The sequence below is a fragment of the Dama dama genome, chromosome 33 (assembly GCF_033118175.1).
Source record: "Dama dama isolate Ldn47 chromosome 33, ASM3311817v1, whole genome shotgun sequence".
NCBI classification, from domain to species: domain Eukaryota; kingdom Metazoa; phylum Chordata; class Mammalia; order Artiodactyla; family Cervidae; genus Dama; species Dama dama.
Window position 1 is genome coordinate 30,802,726 of NC_083713.1, and position 20,948 is coordinate 30,823,673.

Consider the following 20,948-nt stretch of genomic DNA (forward strand, 5'->3'; position numbering starts at 1 on the left):
CTTCCATTTCTGGTCTTCAAGATAGAAGAATGTTAGACCCTGATAGCATCTTGCCTTATTTCCTACTTGACTGAGACCTACAGTATCTAAGACCTGGAGGAGAAAATGGTGGATGGAGGGGTGGGGTGTGATGGGTTGAAAAGAGGAAAATTATCTCCCAAGTTTAAGAAATCAAAGTTGCATCACTTTATGAACTAAAAAAATGAGATGTTGTGAAGTGCATTACTATTGACAAATTTATGGAAAGAATTTCAGAATTGGTAAAAAGTCTGGGCTATACAGTGTAACTAAATTGACTAATATACCTTTTTGGGGACTCACTAAAATTACCCCCAACATTACAGGGCATTCTTTATAAAAGTAGGTCTGGGACTGGGGAGATAGGAGTTTCATCCATCATCCCAGGTTTTGCCCAGGAAAAACTGAGCCTGTAGGTCTTTGGGGATTGCAGTCAAGCGTGTTCTCATGAACCCTGGAAGTGGACAGGACCTTAGCAGCAGGAGTTTTGGGGTCCCCACTTCCAGATCCTCTAACCTCGGTGTGACGTGGCCTGCCAATAAGCGTCTGCTTTCACTTGTGTTTACCTGCTCCTCTGGGAATATGCCTGCCAATGCTAGAGATGTGGGTTTAATCCCTTGATTGGGAAGATCCCCTGGGGAAGGAAATGCAACCCACTACAGTATTCTTGCCTGCACAAGAATTCCATGGACAGAAGCCAAGGTGGGCTACAGTCCCCAGGGTCACAAAGAGTGAGACGCGACTTACCAACTAAAACAACAACCTGTTCCTCTCTTCTGCTGAGTCAGGATTTTGGCTCATTCATAACTCTTATGGCCCTTTCAGCTTCTCTTTTCCTCTTTAGCCATAGCTTTGACTACTAACTGCTGGATTCTTTGCTTCTCAAATTTTAATCCCAAAGGTTGAGAATCCAACTTTTACCTAGTGGCTGCATAGGATATCTCCCAGCCTATAAACCGATGCCTTAAACTTAGGCACCCTCCTTAGATAGGGGTGTAGCATCCCAAGCTCCCTCCTGGGAAGAAAACTTGGATGTGGCTGGAACCAATGTAACATTACTCCTAGGTAAGTAACCAGTCTAGAATGTAATCCGGAGTAATGCACTTCTTTGCTGTTGTTAAATAATATATACTTTACGGTGTGCTTTAAAAGCAGTTTATTCATTTAAGTCAGTAAATACTTCCCTGGGATGCAGCCTTCCTTTTTCCATATGAAATGTAAGTTGGGAAAATTTGTGCCCTATCTCAGTTGTAAATTGTCTTCAGTTCTAAAATATTGATGCCTGGATCATGAGATACGGTCTTGCCTTTTCTGCCAACTCGAAAGTGCTGTGAAATAGTTCATCCTGTTTATGTAATGGTGGTGACGTTATGAGAAATATACCTGGAACCTGAAACTCCTGGAATAGCTCATTTTCCTATGTGAATAGTTTCATCTTAACTGTATCTTTTCTGTACACATCGGGAAGAGTGTCTGGTCCTTCTTAATTTTGTTAGGTGTTTCGTGCTCCACCAAACACCTGGCCATCACATCTGAGGTGACCAGATGTTAATAGTTCTGGAAGGTTTCTCTAAGCTGCTCTGTCTCCTTCCTAAGAGTCACTGTTAAGTATCTACCCACACCCTCTTTTCCTTGTTTTCTTCCTTCCCGACCCCCATATCCTTCTCTTTCAAGTAGAGGCTGGCAGGCTGAACATTTCAGTAACTGCTGAATCCCCGAGTCCTTAACTTGGTCCCTGTGTCTCCCAGTCCTCAAAGAGCAGTTTCCCTGTTACTTTTAAAAATCAGAACCATGCTCATAAAATGCTATCTTAGTTTGCCCTCAGAGCACTTGAAATGTAATCTGATTTGCAAGGCAGCACTTAAGCTCCTGTTTGATTATCATTTTGTAGGAATTTTTGTTGGATCAGAAAAAGATGAACAACATATTTGCCTTTGGAAAAGACAACCAAGTGTTTTTCTTTCATTTGGGGATGTTTCTTCTAGTGGTCTTCAATTCTGTGTTTTAATCTGCTTTTAAAAATGCCTTTTAGCACATAAGCAAGATTAAACATTATTTTATTACAGTCTGGGCAATACTCTTTATTATTTAGGAGAAAAATCTTTTAAATACTTTCTGGTAAGGCCATGTGTAATTTAAAGCTTGCATTTTGACAGCCTGATCTTAGCTGATAGGCATGCTAATCTGTATTTGATTGCTTTGGTGGGGAGCTGGAAATCACTGAGTACCTGGCTTAGAGTACATTTATAAATGTGCTTTCTTTGGGTTTTCATTTTGTGAAACAATAAAGTGGATTTTCCTACATGTTTTATTATATTTGTTCATCTGATTACTGGATTAAAAAAAAAAGTTTAGCCATCTTTCCTTTTGGCGACATGTCCCATTGTTTACTTTTTTTTTTGATGCTCGTGTATGTAGTGTACGTGTAGAGGCCCTTTCATCAGTTACTTTGCAGCAAGATAGTGCTCTAGGAAAATGGATTTTTTTTGGTGTGTTTTAAGAATTTCCCATTCTTTTCTATTATGGTTTAATTTTTTATTACATTCTTTTCATTCTCCTTTGGAAGCACCAAAGCTTGGCATAAATACATTATGTATAGAATAGGTGACTGTATCTCTTTCTTTATATGTGTGTAAAAATAACAAAAATTACATATGACCAAAGAAAAATTAAGGTAATAAAAGTCACTTGAGCCTTGAGGGAGAGTTTTATTTTATACTCCATGAGAATACAGTTATCTTTGGAAAAAAGTGTTGAAAATAAAAATTCTGGGAGATTTTAAAATTTTCTCTATACCATGAAGACTTAAGTACTTGTAAGAGTGATTCAAGTCAATGGTATGATTTTGATACAAATCTGTGAAGCACCCCTTGTGTGCTGAGGACCGGACCGAGTACTTTACGTACTTTATGTCGTTATCTTTAGTTTATTCCTGCCAGGATTGGTATGATTATCCCAATTTTACAAATTAGGAAGCAGAGACTTGGGTGATCGCATCACCTTTTGAAGATCACACCACTGGATCTGAACCCAGTGACATCTGGTTGCAGAGTCCCTGCCCTTTCCAGGGTTCCCTTTGCCTCCTCAGCTTTTGTTGTATTCTCTGCCTTTAGGATGCTCAAGCTATCAGGACAAGGAGTTAATTTCCAGAAGAAAGGTCCCTATTTTAGAAGCAGAATCACATGACATTAGAGCTAGAACTTGCACATTACGCCAACTTGGCGTGGATCTCATTGGCATCATTTACCAAGTTTGAGACTGCAAGCCAGTACCTGGGCCTTATTGAGCTTCACAATGTTTCATCATCCAAATCAGGACCATCATATTGACTTTGCAGGATAATATAATGCATAATAAGGCTTCCCAGGTGGTTCAGTGGTAAAGAATCTGCTTGCAATGCCAGACACGCTGGTTCAGTCCCTGGGTTGGGAAGATCCCCTGAAGAAGGAAATGGCAGCCCATTCCCGTATTCTTGCCTGGGAAATCCCACGGACAGAGAAGCCTGGTGGGCTACAGTCTGTGGGGTCGTGAAAAGAGTCAGATACTAGTTAGCAACTAAACCACAACAACAATAAGAATGCATAATTAATATAATAATAAAGGTGGTTATAATAGTAACAGTCAGCACTGGGGAGCTGTCATGTCAACCCCTGAGTTAAATGCTTTTCACAGTTAGTCTTTGTAATCTTCACTGCCCAGTGAGGCAGCTTCAGTTACCCCTGTTTGACATAGAAAGTTGTCAGTGTGTGAAGGCTTTCTATTATTTATATTTTCTTTTTTTAGAAAAACTTTTTATTGACATATGCTTGCTTTACAATATTGTGTTTCAGATGTACAGCAATATTATTTGTATTTCCATACCAGTTACCCTTCCATTGGTGTGGATAATTGAGTATCCAATGACTTAGAGAAGCCACTGCCATTCCATAAACTTTAATACTCGTTAAACGGCAACCCACTCCAGTACTATTGCCTGGAAAATCCCATGGACCGAGGAGCCTGGTAAGCTACACTCCATGGGGTCACAAAGAGTCGGACGTGACTGAGCGACTTCACTTTGACTTTCTTTTCACTTTCAAAATAATCATTAAAATAGATCAAGTGATTTTATCTCCAAGCCTTTTATTTTAGTAGTAGCTGTTTCATAAATAACTAATGTTTTAATAGATTTCTTTTTTTTAATCATACGAAGTACCCCAAAATTCAGTCAATGACTATTTGCATAAAACAGCAATTCTCGTGGCCTGTCATCTACCTAAATCAATGATGGGGGTTTGGGAGGTTTAAGAAAGTTACTAACATTAATGCTGAAGTGTTGACAGCCGTAGAGAACACAGAATTCTGTCAGTGGACTCAAAGACCTTTCATTATAGAAGAGAGAAAATTATAGAGCTTTGCTCATGTACTTCCCAACATTGAAACCAGACTAAAAAATTCAGCCAAAACAGCAGACTGTTAAACATTTAAAAGAAAACTAACCTGTGCAGATATCCTGCTTTTTAAACACGCCTGTAATATCCTGGAATCTCTTGCCTGGTGGTCAGAGGCCTTATGGGTTAAAAAGATTGTTCCTCACGTGTTGTAGAAAGTGGGATGATGGTTCTCAGGACCCAGAGAAGAGGGTGGGAATGAGTCTGTTCTTTAGAAAGACCGGAGCCAACATGAGCTGGCCAAAGGTCAGCATTTATACACCTCCCTGCTTTTACCTGATCAGAGGGTGGGTTGATTATCCTCAGTCTATTTATTTGGTGTTTGCTCAGCTCAGGTGTGTGCCAGGCATTGCTACATCTTGGTGATATAAAGAGGAGCTCCCTTTGAGGGTTGACCTTGAAGGAACTTAGAAAGTCTCCAGGAGAAAACATTACATCCCACTGAGGTCATTCTCTAGCGGAGCTGTGTAACTAAGATTCAGTGCTTAAGATTCTCCAAAGTCCTGTCTCTGCGCCAGCATATCATATCGTTATTGTTAGAATTGTAAAGGAAGGGGTTGCAACTCCAACTTGTGACATCCCCGCCATGCACTGTGTGTTGTGAAGTTTGTTCCAAGGCAGAACTGGTGAGAGACAGAGCTGATGTTTTGATGAAACTTGGTAATTATCTCCATAAAGACAACTTCTGAAGTTTAGTACTGTCTGTACAAACATGGTTTAAATGCTAACACTAGTTGAATATTTGTATATGTAAGTGTATGTATGTAGGAATCTATGTTTAGCTTTTTGATGTGCATGTATTAACATCATGCTTTTATCTTGACTATAAGCTGTAGATTTTTAGACAAATCAGTGTTTAAACTTTTGACAAGGAAGAGACCTAATGAAAAGGAACAATGGTTTTTCTGTTTTCCCAGTAACTACATTTACCATTGTTCTGAAAACTCAACAGACGACCACAGGATGTGAATTTAATCAACTTGTGTCTTTAAACAAAGATATCCTGGTTGTAGTGGAATTTTTTTACTTCTCGTCATCCTGCTCACATGTTCCCTTTCCTCCGAAATCAACCACAGTTCATTATGATTTAAGCAACTCAACAAATTATTTCAGTACAAAAGAAATGGATTTGGGAAGCAGAAGGAACCATTATTTTTGACTCCATCTCCTAGATCAGCATTTGAAGTCAAAGATTTTAACTTTCTACTGGAAAAATATTTTTGTATGTAAGGTGGTCCTTCACTTAAAAATACAACCTCTTCTCTGTAGCCTAGATTTAATTGGAGGCGCTATTTGATGAGTGAGGCAGCGTGTATTGTCTAAATTCCCTCTGTTGCCCATAACTACAATTATGTTATCTTTGACAATTTAAATAAAAAGTTTTTTTTTTTTTTTTAATCCAGAAGAAACTAAAGCATTTAGTGGAGATGAGTTTAGAACCAGCACTTTCCCTAGAAATACTGTCTTTCATTTGATGGACTGTTTTGCTGGATCCAGTAGAAATGCCTTGCCTTTGATTTCGATGTCCCCCTTGGCATTGCCCATACATGTCATCTCTGAGGGAAAAAGCTCTGAATCCATATTGTTGGTCATCAGCTCTCATCAGTGCTGTATTAGTAGCCACTCTGCCCAGGACTTTACATGCATATTTTATTTAGTACACATATCAAGCCAATGAGGAAACCGAAGCTTAAGATTACACAAATTTGCCAAGGACAGAGTTAGTTTCTCTTCCTTCAGAGTCCATACTCTTAACCATCGTTGTTGTACAGCTTGGAATGGCTTTCTCTTCGTCCCAGAGTTCTCACCTGGTAAGCCAGCTGCCCTGCTGTCAGCACTCTTCAGAGACGCTTTCTTTGGCATCTGTTTGCCGTTGCTAATTGAGCTGTTTAGTTTCATCCCATTACTTTTTCTCACAGTGAAACCTGTTAACAAAGAGAAACATTGATTGTCACGACTGTTCAAGTATGCAAGGAAACGAAGACTTCATTTCTTTAGTGAGCACTCCATAGCATGCCAGCATGTTCTGAGTTGCATTGCACAATAAGATAAGCACATCTTGCTTACATGATAAAGTTTAAAGAAAATAAGTCAATCAGAATTAGCAACAGGTGTGTAAAATACTAGATGAAAGCAAGGAAAGCAGGTTAAGGAAACTTGACTTGTCCTCCATCATGACATCAAAGTAAGTGAGAGTCTGGAGGGCTCCCTATGAAGTCTCATCAGTTTAAAGGTTGACTCTAGGAAATGGCTACTCATGTTCCTAAGGCTGCATCTTTAGGTAGTGCCAAGATTGCTAGGAAAGCAATTGAGAGACCAGAGATTTTGCATTGAGAGGGGAGTGCTAGCTGGCTACAGACCACTCAGAGAAAAGATGAGGGATGGTCTGGATAAGTTCTCTTCTGTAGCTGAGGGCATCTTTCTGACAGACATTGGGTTTGGACCGTGGAAGGACAGAGACCTACGCACAACTCTGTGTGATGTGAGAGGGAGGGAAGTAAAAGGAGCCGTAGGAAAAGCCCTCCCCTCCCGAGGAAGGAAGGGACAGGGCCACGGGCCATCTCAGTGTGCGGTGGAAGGCCTCCGAGTCGTGACTGAGCTATACAGTAAGTCCCCTAGGTATGAACCGTCAAGTTGAGGACTTTGAAAGATGCGGATATACGTTCCATCGACATCAGGCTGAGTGTAACTGCTGCCTGCCCTCCGTCTCCTACTGCTGACCACCCTTCAGCTGCACCACCTCCCATCTCCGCTCCCTCCTCCAGTCAACTGATTTTTCTCTCCTGTTCACTCAGTGTCAGCCCAGTGTGCCAGCTTTTATATTATTGTCCTTTTTGAGGTACTGTACTGTAAGATGAAGAACATTTATTTTTTGTGTTTGTTTTTATGTGTCATTTGGGTGAAAAGTATTATAAACCTATTCCAGTACTATACAGCCGATTGTGTTAGTTGGGTACCTAGCTAACTCTGGTGGACTTCCGAACATGCTCTCAGAACTGATCTCATTTGTATGTAGGGGACTTACGGTACTTTGCAAGGCAGCTGACCAACAAATTGAGAAAGTGAAGTCGTGTCTGACTCTTTGCGACCCCAGGGACTGTAGCCTGCCAGGCTCCTCCATCCATGGGATTTTCCAGCCAAGAATGCTGGAGTGGGTTGCCATTTCCTTCTCCAGGGGATCTTCCTGGTCGAGGGATCGAACCCGGGTCTCCCACACTGCAGGCAGACGCTTTGCTCTCTGAGCCACCAGGGAAGCAACAAATTGAGAGTTAAGTGTACATGAAAAGATCTGAACACATTTAAAATATCGAAAAGACTTTTTTTTCACTTACTGGACATAAGGAGACATGTTTGGTCTACCAAGGTGCTATAGTTAGTGCTAGTCGCTTGGTTGTGTCCAACTTTGCAACCCCACGGACTGTAACCTGCCAGGCTCCTCTGTCTATGGGATTCTCCAGGCAAGAATACTGGAGGTGGGTAGCATTTCCTTCTCCAGGGGATCTTCCCAACCCAGGTCTCCCCCTTTGCAGGCAGATTCTTTACTGCCTGAGCCACCAGGGAAGCTCTAAGGTGCTTTAAGTACCACGTAAGTCATGAGAGAATTGGGATTTTGCCTGGCTAAGGCAATAGTGCCCTCTCTCCTCTCACTGCCGAAGACTGGTGTTACCTTCTTGGGTACCTGGAATCATTGCTCATCTGTTAGACTCATTGGATGCCTCTTCTCTCCTAAACAAATAGTACTTGATGGAAAAGGGACAGACAAAAGCTATCATCATCCCACATTTTATGCCGCTCTGTTTGATTTTACTTTGAAGGTAGGGCAGTCATTGATCATAGTAGGTGATGTCAGTTGCCCTGATATATCTCTGCTCCTCTTACTTCCAGCCCTGCTAGTGACCTGTTTCAGTATTTCATCCTTGTTTTTTTCCTTTCATTACTTTTCACCTGTTGTATTTTCTGCTTCCTGAAAGAAAATGGTTCATCCCACCTTTTTGCCTTCATTGCTCCTTTGGCTACTTTCTAGAGTGCTAAAGTCTCTTTCTCTCTCTCTCTTTTTTTTCCTGCTATATAAGTTACATGTGTCATTCAGGTTTCAATCCAAATGCCTATCCCAAACTCTTGATTTGTTCAGTTCTTAGGAAACATCACCTACTACTGGGTAAGGCAGCTGTGTGGGCATAAAGTTTATTTGCTCTGGTAACTTTAAAATCCTTTGGAAGAGGAAACATGCTTGTCCCATTTTTTATTTCCTGAGTAACATTCAACAGGGTCCTTGCCATTTGGCAGGAGCCACTGGTTATTTGCTGAGGCTGAATGGGCATCAGTCTTTTGACTGTTCTGCGAGTGTCCAGTTCAGGCTTTCCCACCTCCCTTTTAGATCTTCTGGAATCTATTTTTACTTATTTTACTTTTTGGGGGGATAGGCAATGGCAACCCACTCCAGTACTCTTGCCTGGAAACTCTCATGGACGGAGGAGCCTGGTGGGCTGCAGTCCACGGGGTCGCTAAGAGTTGGACACAACTGAGCGTCTTCACTTTCACTTTTCACTTTCATGCATTGGAGAAGGAAATGGCAACCCACTCCAGTGTTCTTGCCTGGAGAATCCCAGGGACGGGGGAGCCGCGTAGGCTGCCGTCTACGGGGTCACACAGAGTCGGACACGACTGAAGCGACTTGGCAGCAGCAGACGGGGGAGGAGAAGTCTGTCCTCTGCTCTTGCCTGCTCTCTGTGTGTGGAATTACCTTGTGGGACATGACACTTCTTGATTTTGTCTCAGGCTTTCCAGGCTCACGATGAGAAGTTTCTGTCAGTATGGTCATGTCTCATAAGTTGAGTTGGCCCTTGTTTTTGCTCACCCTCTTTTGGGAGCGTCGGGGAGGACCGGGGGGCAGAGGACGAGGGCTCCCCTGCCTTCACCTTGGTACATGTGGCGCCTGTGTATCCCACGGTCATCATTTTTGATGGTAGGACTTTGACCTGACTGGTCAGCTTCCCAGGAAAGATGATACATGTTGATGGTGTGAAAGTGAACTTTCCCAAGACATCCTTTTGGGAATTTTCTCCGCTTTGGTGGTTCTGTACAAGTCCCTTGCCTACTTTGGACATTCGGGCCAGGCTGCAGGACCCTCTGTACAGATGGACACAGTCCTCTGCTGTCCTGTGGGACTTCTGTCAGCAACAGCAGCAGTGCCGCCGATTCCAGAGAAGGGCTTTCTGGGGCAGAGGACGGGACTCGTCTATGGCACCCTCTTCCCCTGTGTGGGCTGCTGCTCTTTCAATCCCTTCTTTGCCGGGATGCCCATCAGCGAGAGAGTAACTTCCGTTTATTTCCTCCTTAATGATGACACAGTATTATGTTTTTATTATCCCTATGAAAAAGTGAAAGTGAAAACGTATGTCACTTAGTCGTGTCCGACTCTTTGGGACCCCATGGACTGTAGCCTGCCACACTTCTCTGTCCCTGGAATTTCCCAGGCAAGAATACTGGTGTAGGTTGCCATTTCCTTCTCTAGGGGATCTTCCTGAGCTAGGGATCGAACCCCAGGCTCCCACATTACAGGCAGATTTTTTTTTACTGTCTGAACCACCAGAGAAGCTTGTATTGTCCCGCTACATACTGTATTTTCAAAGTGGAGAGAATTTAAGTGATTTGTTTCTAGTAAGCTTTTTCTAAGTTGTGATGCTAACATGGATTTGATATTAAAATTAGTAATTGATATTTTTTCTTTTATAGAGCACATTTGTTTCCTGTGCTGGCTTTGATATCTATCTATATCCATATGTCTATATTATTCATTAACTATAGTCATGAAAATATATATATATATATATATATATATATATTCATTCATTCTATATATGAAGCCCAGTAGGAAATTGAACAAGGTAGATCTGTAATGGAACACATTGCCATGTGACTTAAGAAATTCCAGTATATTACTTTCCAGGCTTCCTTTGTGGAATGTTCTTCTTAGATAAGCTGGAAGAATGGGATGCTTTTGAAAATATTGGTTAAGTTGTGAAACACATCACCAAGTTGGGTTTTGGCAGTTGGTTCAGATTGATAGGAAATGCCTTTTGGCAGGACAGCCCTGGCAGGCCCAGGAGAAGTCTCCTTTACCTGCCCCAGTGCATCTGCTATTGCTGAGAACCCAGGGCTGGCACTGACTCCATCCCTCCTCCCAGTCAGCTGTCCCCTCCCACTCTCCTGCAGCACCTGGACTGGGGAATACGTCCCAGCACCCTGAAGGGGTTGTGTTTCCCTGGTGGTTCAGATGGTAAAGAATCTGCCTGCAGTGCAGGAGACCCAGGTTCAACCCCTGGGTCGGGAAGATCCCCTGGAGAGGGAAATACCAACCCACTCTAGTGTTCTTGCCTGGAGAATTCCATGGACAGAGGAGCCTAGTGGGCTACAGTCTTTGGGGTTGAAAGAGTTGGACACGACTGAGTGACTGCACTTCAGACTTCAGACCTAGAAGGGGTGGGCTGTGTAGGTAGCCACCCAGCTAGGGAGACCTGGCTGAGACCTGCTTGGGAGAGCAGGGTTTTTTCTAGTTCACAAGCTCATCTGTGGATAAGAGGTGCTGTGGTGAAATGGGCTTTGCTTTTAGAAGGTTGAAAGCACCTGGATCATGTCTTCTTTTGAAGGCAACCTGTAATGTTCTCAGCCTAAAGACACGCATATCTGTAAGGGCTTCCCTGATAGCTCAGTTGGTAAAGAATCCACCTGCAATGCAGGAAACCTGGTTCGATTCCTGGGTCAGGAAGATCTGCTGGAGAAGGGATAGGATCCCCACTCCAGTATTCTGACCTGGAGAATCCCATGGACTGTATAGTCCATGGGGTCGCAAAGAGTGGGACATGACTGAGAGACTTTCACCTTGCTCCAGTTAAGAATGGTGATTCGCCTCTTCACTGGATAGCTCACCTCCCTGAAAAAAAGACATTTAGCCCCTTCTAGAGCACCCAGACCCTAAGGAGAAGGCGATGGCACCCCACTCCAGTACTCTCGCCTGGAAAATCTCATGGACGGAGGAGCCTGGTGGGCTGCAGTCCATGGGGTTGCTAAGAGCACAACTGAGCGACTTCACTTTCACTTTTCACTTTCATGCATTGGAGAAGGAAATGGCAACCCACTCCAGTGTTCTTGCCTGGAGAATCCCAGGGACGGGGGAGCCTGGTGGGCTGCCGTCTATGGGGTCGCACAGAGTCGGACACGACTGAAGCGACTTAGCAGCAGTAGCAGCAGAGCGTCCAGACCCAGGAATTTTTTGCTGGAATTCCAAAGAGATCTTTTAACAGCCAAGCACAACTTTTTGCCTTGGTGTGTAGGCACACTTCTGTTTCTGTCAGAGTAAACCAGGCTGGTAAGTCATAAATTAGGGAAACATTTTGTAACTTGTGTTTATTATTTAACAAGTAGAGTAAATAGCTGGCCTCAGAAAACCCCAAACAAAAACAAAAATCCAAACCAATCTCAGGTCAGTTGGCAGGGGACTGTTTTACTGTTTGTCAACAGAGAATGTACCTTCTCTGGAAGGTGGGAAGCTGTTCCTCTGTCACCCTCTGATTTTGTTCACCCTCCCTTGCATCCCTCTCACTTATTGCCTCAGCCCACATGTTGGGTGGGGAGATGAAAGCCTCCGAGGGAAGCCTGGCGGCCCTTTCCTCCTCTCAACTGTTTATTTCCCATCTTTTCTCCGGGTTACAAAGTTTTCCTTGCTTTGCTTTTATCAAGTCTATGAATGACTCCCTTTGTCAAGTTTATTGGAATGCCCCGTGGGAGGGATGCTATGCAAAAAAAAATAATTGTATTGTATAACTGCCCAAACCTTAGAGACGCCAGATAGCCCTTGGCCCCAGAACAAACCCTGCTTGCTGGCAGGTCCTATGAGAGCAGGAGGCAGCGCCTGTGAGAGGTGGTTCTGTCCTCCACCCTGGTACCTCGGGGATGACCTTTACCCCCCGCCTCTGATAAATGGCTTATTTTAGGTTTCTAAAATGCCTGTCTTTCCTTAAGCCCAGAAGGGGCTGTTTCCCTGAGTGTATGTGCGTTTTCCTGTGTGATTGTTTCCAGCTGCTGTTTCCTCACAAATCTCAAGTTTGTCCGTTCTGTGTCACCTTGGGGCAACTGACATTTGTGACTAATTATTAAAAAGGGCAGCCTTTTATAACAGTTTATTTTGATGAAAAACAAACCCCAGAGAGCTCTGTTCGATACACATGAGCAGGTGAACATGTTGGTGTTTGGGATTTGGAAAACAGATCCAGAAAAAAAGGTAGAGTTTTTGGCATGGTCGTCAGAGGAGCCAGAAGCTCCAAGGTGAACTTCATGGATTTGTTGCTGACACTGAGTGTATCCTCTGAACAAATTCCAAGCCTTTAAACTTAATACCAAGCAACCAGGCCGGGCCAGTCCCTGGGCTTAGGGAAGGGCCATCTTGGGTCAAAGAATCATACAATGAGCTCCTATCCAGCTAAGATTTTTTTTTTCCCCTCCCCCTGTGAAATCAGGCGAAATTAACCTCAGTTTGGAGGGTGTGGAAGTGGAGGTGGGGGGAAAATCATTGCACCCTTGGCTGTTTGGTTGTAGCATTAGTGATTTGTGGGAGGCATTTGTCTCTGAAAGATGCATATAAGCTAGCTCTAAAGGCTAACCTTATGTCAGGGTTTTGTTTGGTATAGGCAGTTGCATACCATGTTTAACCTTTCTTTATGAAACTGTCATTAACTGGCATGTTATGTATGCTCAAGGGCAAAATACCATGTATGATCAAATAAAGCAAGTTAAAAGTGTTTGGATCTTGATATTAATACATCTGTAGAACTTTGAAGCAGTGACAAAAGATGATATGTACTAACATGAGGAGAGCTCCAAGATACACACCAGTTGGTAAAAACAGCAAATGGCAAAATAAAGAAGAGAGGTGAATACCATTTCTTTTTTAAAAAGGAAGTGGCGGCAGACCAAGACAGTGTTTTGGCCCCAGGTGATGAAGGTTAAACCACGCCAGAGTCTGTTCAGGGAACACGCTGTCAGCAGGGCTCATTTTTGAGTTGTGCTGCGTCACATTATGTTTTGGCTTTCGTTTATGCTTAATCCCCGTAATCATTCTTTTCCCCCTTTGAACCTTTATGACTTATGTATTTTCATCTTTTATTAATTTATGTATATTCTTGACAAATGTTGTTTTGCATTCATGTTTTTCCCCACTGAGGTGACATTCACGTAAGTAGAATTATATAAACATAAAATTAACCCTTTAGACATGATCAGTCTGGTTGCGTTTAGTACATTCACATCATGTAACCACAACCTCTGCCTGGTTCCCAAACTCCCATCAACCGCAATAAAGCCCCAGCCCAGTCAGCAGTTACTCTCCCTTCTCCCTTATCTCAGCCCCTGGCAACCACCAGTGTCCTTTTCTCTTTTCTGTTTCTGTTTCTTAAGCCATGCTGCCTGGCTTGTGGGATCTTAGTTCCCCGACGAGGGTTTGAACCCAGGCACTGGTGGTGGGAGCTTGGAGTCCTGGCCACTGGGCCACCAGGGAAGAGCCCTGCTTCCCATTTCTAAGAGTTCACCTATTTTGGATAGTTCTTATAAATGAAATTGCACAATATTGTGACTTTTTGTGTGTGTGCATGTATTTTTGAATCAACTTTATTGAGGTTTAATCTCCATAAATAAAAGGCAGACATTTCCTAGTGGACCTTATATGTATTTTTTTCTTGCATATTTTGCACATTTTGCATTTATTTACAGCAACCTCATGAGAGGCACTGTCATCTCCATCTTGCAGATGTGGACTGAGGCTCAGGGAGGCAATTGTATTATCCTGCAGGCAGGATGTGACCAGGGAGTGGGCCAGCTCCAGAGCCCATTCTGCTGACCACTATTGTCTGTGTCCTTTCAGATCTCTTACATGTGCAGTTCCAGTGCCTGCTTTCTTCCACACAACACTTTGCTGTCTTCCCACATTGACAAAAAGTGGCTATAAAATATTCTGCTATCTGCTTGTACCATGGTAGAACTATTTCCCCATTGATGGGGTACATTTTTGAGATATTTCTATTTTTGTGTGTGTCATGAATCATGCTGAAAGGGACATTAAGGACTAAAGACAATTCTGAAGTTATATATGTTTATTCATTGTAGAAATAGAGCCAAACAAGGAGAACAAGCTAAAACACACATATGAGTCTCTTCAGAGGTAACCACTGTAAACATTTTTAAACTTAACTTTCTAATCTCTTTTATGCATTTTTTTTGAAGTGTATATTTTATTTTTTTTTCTAGTTTTTTTTTTTATTATTATTATTTTTTTTCCAGTGGGTTTTGTCATACATTGATATGAATCAGCCATGGAATGGATTTACATGTATTCCCAATCCCGATCCCCCCTCCCACCTCCCTCTCCACCCGATTCCTCTGGGTCTTCCCAGTGCACCAGGCCGGAGCACTTGTCTCGTGCATCCCACCTGGGCTGGTGATCTGTTTCACCATAGATAGTATACATGCTGTTCTTTTGAAATATCCCACCCTCACATTCTCCCACAAAGTTCAAAAGTCTGTTCTGTATTTCTGTGTCTCTTTTTCTGTTTTGCATATAGGGTTATCGTTATCACCTTTCTAAATTCCATATATATGTGTCAGTATGCTGTAATGTTCTTTATCTTTCTGGCTTACTTCACTCTGTATAAGGGGCTCCAGTTTCATCCATCTCATTAGAACTGATTCAAATGAATTCTTTTTAATGGCTGAGTAATATTCCATGGTGTATATGTACCACAGCTTCCTTATCCATTCATCTGCTGATGGGCATCTAGGTTGCTTCCATGTCCTGGCTATTATTCTTTTATGCATTTTTTAATAGAGGAAAAGAAAACCTTTTAGGAGAAAGGATGATACATAAATGAAGTTTGTAATAGAAGGTTTACAATATATTGTGACCATCTTTTTGTCTAATAATAGTTGATATTAGGTGACAGACTGTTTTAAGTGTTCTATACCATTTCACAGGAATCACACATAAAGTATATGGTTATTATAGCACATGAGGACATTTGTTCATGTCTTAAATTCATATTGTGTGCTAGCTTTTACTGTCTTTTGCTGTTTTTGAACTCAGCACTATGATCTTATGATGAATTTTGCTATGTTTACCTAGACATCGTTCCCGTCTTATCTCTTCCTCCAGCTGCACGCGCAGGTCTGTAGGGCACACCCTCACAGTGCCCTCTCAGACCTGTGGAGGAGTCATGGGGACATATGTCTAGGAACGGGATACATGGATCATGGGAGGATGTATGAACTTAGACTCTAGATAGACCGAGGTGGATTCTTCTCCAGAATACCTGTGCTGCAGTCTGCACTTCCATGCTCTATGTCTCCTGTGGTCCGGAAACCTGACCTTTCCCTGAAGTGTACTGCTTTATTCTGTGAAGACATTTTGTGCTGTGATTGCGTGCATGAAGATTAGTTGTGACACATGGATGAGATCTTCAGTGGCTCAGTGCTTTTTGAGACCTGCTTCGAACAGTTATCCTAGTACAATCTGTAAGCCCCGGCTTCCCTGGTGGCTCAGATGGTAAAGAATCCGCCTGCAATACAGGAGACCCAGGTTCAATCCCTGGACCGGGAAGATCCCCTTGAGAAGGAAATGGCAACCCACTCCAGTATTCTTGCCTGGAGAATTCCATGGATAGAGGAGCCTGGCAGGCTCCAGCCTGTGGGGTTGCAAAGAGTTCGACATGACTGAGTGACTACACTTCAGACCTGTAAGCCCTCTATAGACATGTAATCCAGGCCATCCTCACCCCCACGCTGCCCCCCCCGCCCCGGGCAGGTAGCTTAGAGAGAAGTGATTTTCCGAAGGGCACAGGGTCAGTAGCCTTGGCCAGGTTTGCTGTGGAGTTGGGGAGCTGGGCTACTGCAGATGACTTCTTTCTGGGGGGCTGATTTTTTAGAAATCAAGGTTGGGGAGGAAGTCAATACTACCTTCCTGCAGGTGAGGTGGGGAGGGAACATTCTCACAAACAGTGAGTTTCAGTAACTTCCTTGTATAAACACTTAACTGAATGAAGGTATTAGCTTGGTCTGTTTGCTAAGCACAGGGTATTAGTCCTTCTCTGTAGAGTGAGGGTGTGTGATCTTCATGTTGGACTCAAGCTTCCTTCTTTCACCTCTTCTGAAGTCGGGGAAAGAAGAGATCTGGGTGACTGAAGAGTACTTTTTAAAGGGGCCATTGTGGTTCCGCTGGGGTGGTATTTTCCACTTGAGATGCCTCGTTCTTTCTAAGGAGTCCAAATGCACAGCGAGCAATTGGTCACCTTTTGCATAAGGTGTGGTCAAACCAGGTGGTTATCTTTAAGGACCTCTTCCGGTTTTGTGTCATCACTTTCACCCACATCCTAATCATGGTGCACAACTTTGTTTATACCAAGTTTATTCACAGGTGCAGAACCAGTGAATGTTTGTGTCTGAATTTTACTTTCAGAACCCAGAATAGGAATATTTACATGAATGCACTGTCCAGAAAGAGGAGGTGTTTGCACACATCCACAACGATAGGTTCTTTTTTTTTTTTTTAACTATTGCCCACCGATAATAACCAGTTTCCTCTGATGATCTACCTGGAGATAGAAGACAGCATGTTTTGGATGGTGCTTTATGAAGCAGACACATGTTTACTACTTACAACTTAGTAAAATTAAAAAAAAAAGAATATATTGAAAGGGAGGTGCAGATACAAAGTCACAATTTTAACAGGAATATTACTTACTACATAGTACCCAGAACTCATTGGTATGGAAGTTAAAGGAACAGAGCATGGTTGAGAAGGCAGGACTGCTGGCTTCTCTCTTCTTCCCAGGGTTGGTGAACTCTGTGTAAACTCTAGAACAGAAATGACCCTTGTGAACAGGTGTGCATGTGTGGTAAGTACCTGAGGGGTGTGTGCTGACCAATAGATAATACTACTTTCTCTTGACTCATGTAGCTGGAATGAAGGCTGCTCCTTCTGACTGCAACATAGACTTTGTGTTGAGCAATCCTGCCATGTTAAGTAACAGTCTTGAGACAGAATAGGGGCATTGGGAGAGAGAACAGTTGCGCTTTGCCTTCTGGGTAAATCTAAGTTAAAACTTTTCTATTAACTAGATTTATAGCTACTTAGTAATCTTTTGCCTAGAATATTGAAGGTGCAAGATTTTTAAGTTGGCTTGAGAGGAACTGAACAGTTTGTTCAGTGGGATTAGATGACCATAGAGAGAATGGCTGATTAATTACCCTTCCTGTTAAATTGTATAATACCTCCTCACGCTTGAAATTTCGATGAGAACATTTTTGCTTCATTTCTGAAAGACCAGTAGAATAATAATTATATTGTATATCATACTATGTAGATTGCCTTTCAGATGCAAAGAAAACCTTCCCTGGTGTTCCCACAGAAAACAAGGAGATTAAAGTCTTTTTTTTTTCCGAGTGTAGATTTTAGATCCATTATTCAAAGTGTGACAGTTGCTTAACTGGTAGATAAACAAATGGGACTGCATGTCTTGATGTTTTTGTGCAGCTTATATGATCTGGGAACCGGTAATGAAATTTGCAACACCTATAAGCTAGAAAAATTTTATGAAACCGCGATGCATATTTTCTTTCATAGCTCTATTCTGAGCCAGCATGTGTGGGCCCCTTTCAAGAAGGGGAGGGAAAATGGTGATAAATGACCTTTGAAGTGAACTTTTGATATTTGCATTACAATTCTGTGGGTTTAAGCTTTTAATTTTTACAATTGTGGGCGATATTTGTGAAGAGTTTCCAGTATGTTCTGAGTAGTGGCGTTCTGACCCTTAAAAAATGTAAAGCACATTTATCTGCCTATTTTATCTGTTTGGATGAGTTCAAACTTGGCATGCTGTTGCAGTAAGGGTGATGAGGGTGGGGAATTGGGATTTTTTTTTTTTTTTTTCAGTTACATTAGTTACTCATGGTAGGAGAGAAGTGTATATCTAAGTAGACATTCAGTTTTCATGGTTGAGCCTTATTTTTTCCCCCAATTAAATATTTTTCTGGTGGTTTCTTGATCATTTCCATCATTCTTTTTAAAGGCTAACTTATTAAAACTCATTTGATTTTTGCTCAAGATTTTGATCACCAACAATAATAATTTGTCAAACTGCTTTAGTGCAATTTCTTCATCCAGGCCTGGGGAATGTAGAGGAAAGGGGCAGACCCTGAATTTTGGGAGGATTAACCAAAACAGAGCAGACAGTCTTCTCCAGAGTCAGGTGGAAGATGGTGGTAATTTGATTTTAGATGAATTTTTGGTGCCCTTGATACGTCCACTAAGCTTGTTCTCTCAGGTAAGCTGGGCATTGGGGTTGGTCACAAACAATCCTGAACTCACAGGAGCTTAACCCAGCAGAAGTGTACTTCTTGTTCTCAGCGTCTTCTGAGTCTGGGAGATGCTCCAGGTCAGCTGTCCTTCCTGCAGCAACCCAGGGATCCAGGCTGCTTCGGTCTGGTGGCTCTGTCACCGGATTGCTGCGGGACAGGGAGGGGCTGCGGGAACTTTGCTCTGCCTCAGCCATGACGAGTGACTCAACACCGCCCACATTTCACTGGCCCCACCGTTCACGTGGTCTTGTCAATCGCAAGGTAACGCAGTGCTGTTGTGCTTAGAAACGAGATATTGGTGAGCCCTTGTAACGTCTGTCACATGGGTCTCAGAGGAGAGATTGGAATGAGACGTGAGGATTTGACAGAAGCAGTTGACAGCAAAGAAAAAGGTGGAATGAGTTCATAAGGGAACATGTGCAAAGAAGAGGCAGTTTCCATGATGGTTCCTTTGCACGTATCTTTCTTTACAACCTAGGCTGTGTTATGCTGTCCTAAAACCGTGTAAAGGTAGCTGTTGCCACTGTCAAGAAAGTTAGAAAGTTTCTGTTGGTCCCTTTGGGTTTCTGTGCTTTATTGACATTGTCTGCCTTCTGAAGTGTACTTGCACCTGATGGATTGATCATTTGGGGTGGTGCAGTCTGGTAGGTTAGCAGGTCCTTAAATTTTGATGACAGTTTATCTTGGCCAGAGTTTAGGTAGTGAGCTGGTAAAAATGCTTATTACTGCTATTATTATCTCAGTGGAATTAGAGAATTTGTGTATACTCTTACTCATAATAAACATTATAAGGACACTGGTTTTCTATTGTCTTTTTTCCCCAAGAGTGTTCATCACTTGCCCTTGATAGCAGAATGAAAGCTTACTTCTTTATTTCACTAGGCAGTGGATATGATATACTCCATTGAGTTGCCAAAGCACTTGAGATCTGCTGACAATACGTTTTTGTTTATGTGTACTTGTGTACTGGGACTTACCTTTCACTCATTGCTGAATCTGCTGCGTCACTATCATTGTGTGGTGCAAGTAACTGGTGTTCAACTGAAGTTTAAACTGGCCCAAATGAGATAGAAGGGGAGAGTTACTTCTCTAGTTAGCATTTATGTGTGTGTACGTGTGTGTATATGTATGCATACACACATACATGCATAAAAATATATGTGATTGTAACTGTTAATGTAATTGAAACTGTAACAAAAAAGGGAAAATAAAAGAAATAATGAAAATGCAAATAGCATAAAAGATAATCACTGCCATAAAGTAGCAATTCACGAGTACTCAGAGGAGAACTTAATATGACCTTGGTCATTTATATCGCTGAGAAGGTGGCTTTCATTTCTCTGTGCTCAGCTGCTTACGAGGCTTATAGCATTCTGACTGGTTGTGCCTACGGGAAGGTGTACCTGGTAAGGAAAAAGGTGTCAAATGAATCTCCTGAAGCTGCACACTCATTGTTGTTCAGTCGCTATGTCATGTCCAATTCTGTGACCCCATGGACTGCAGCATGCCAGGCTTCCCTGTCCTTCACTATCTTCTGGAGTTTGCTCAAGCTTGTGTGCATTGAGTCAGCGATGCCATCCAACCATCTCATCCTTTGTCATCCCCTTCTCTTCCTGCCTTCAATCTTTCTGAGCATCAGGGTCTTTTCCAATGAGTTGGCTCTTCACATCAGGTGGAACTTATCAGTCCCTCCATTGAATATTCAGGATTGATTTCCTTTAGAATCGACTGGTTTGATCTCCTTGCAGTCCAAGGGACTCTCAAGAGTCTTCTCCAACACCACATTTCAAAAGCATCAGTTCTTCAGTGCTCGGCCTTCTTTATGATCCAACTCTCACATCTGTGCATGACTACTGGAAAAACCATAGCTTTGACTATATGGACCTTTGTTGGCAAAGTGATGTCTCTTCTTTTTAATATGCTATCTAGGTTTGTCATAGCTTTTCTTCCAAGGAGCATAGACACATTAAGTGAGTGGATTTACCTGGAGTTATGCTTGTATTGTATACCTAACTACTGTCAGTGGAATTGGTTTCCTTTCCTTTTAGAAGGACCTCCTTGCTTGTCCGCCTCTACCTCCAGAGCATGGGCTTCCCTGAT

At 42.5% G+C, this 20,948-nt stretch overlaps 1 protein-coding gene across 3 annotated transcripts in view; it reads left to right on the forward strand.

Annotated features, from left to right (window-relative positions):
• The window catches only part of STK39 (serine/threonine kinase 39), a 307,047-nt gene that overhangs the window by 16,232 nt on the left and 269,867 nt on the right, over positions 1 to 20,948 (forward strand). The window contains exon 1 of one of the 3 annotated variants that reach the window (XM_061135655.1): positions 17,220 to 17,386. The exons of the other annotated variants lie outside the window; for them this stretch is intronic. Within the exon in view, the coding sequence (XP_060991638.1) occupies positions 17,380 to 17,386 (7 nt within the window). The 5' untranslated portion in view covers positions 17,220 to 17,379. Of the gene's footprint in view, positions 1 to 17,219; positions 17,387 to 20,948 lie in introns of those variants that run through there. 3 annotated transcript variants of the gene reach the window in all.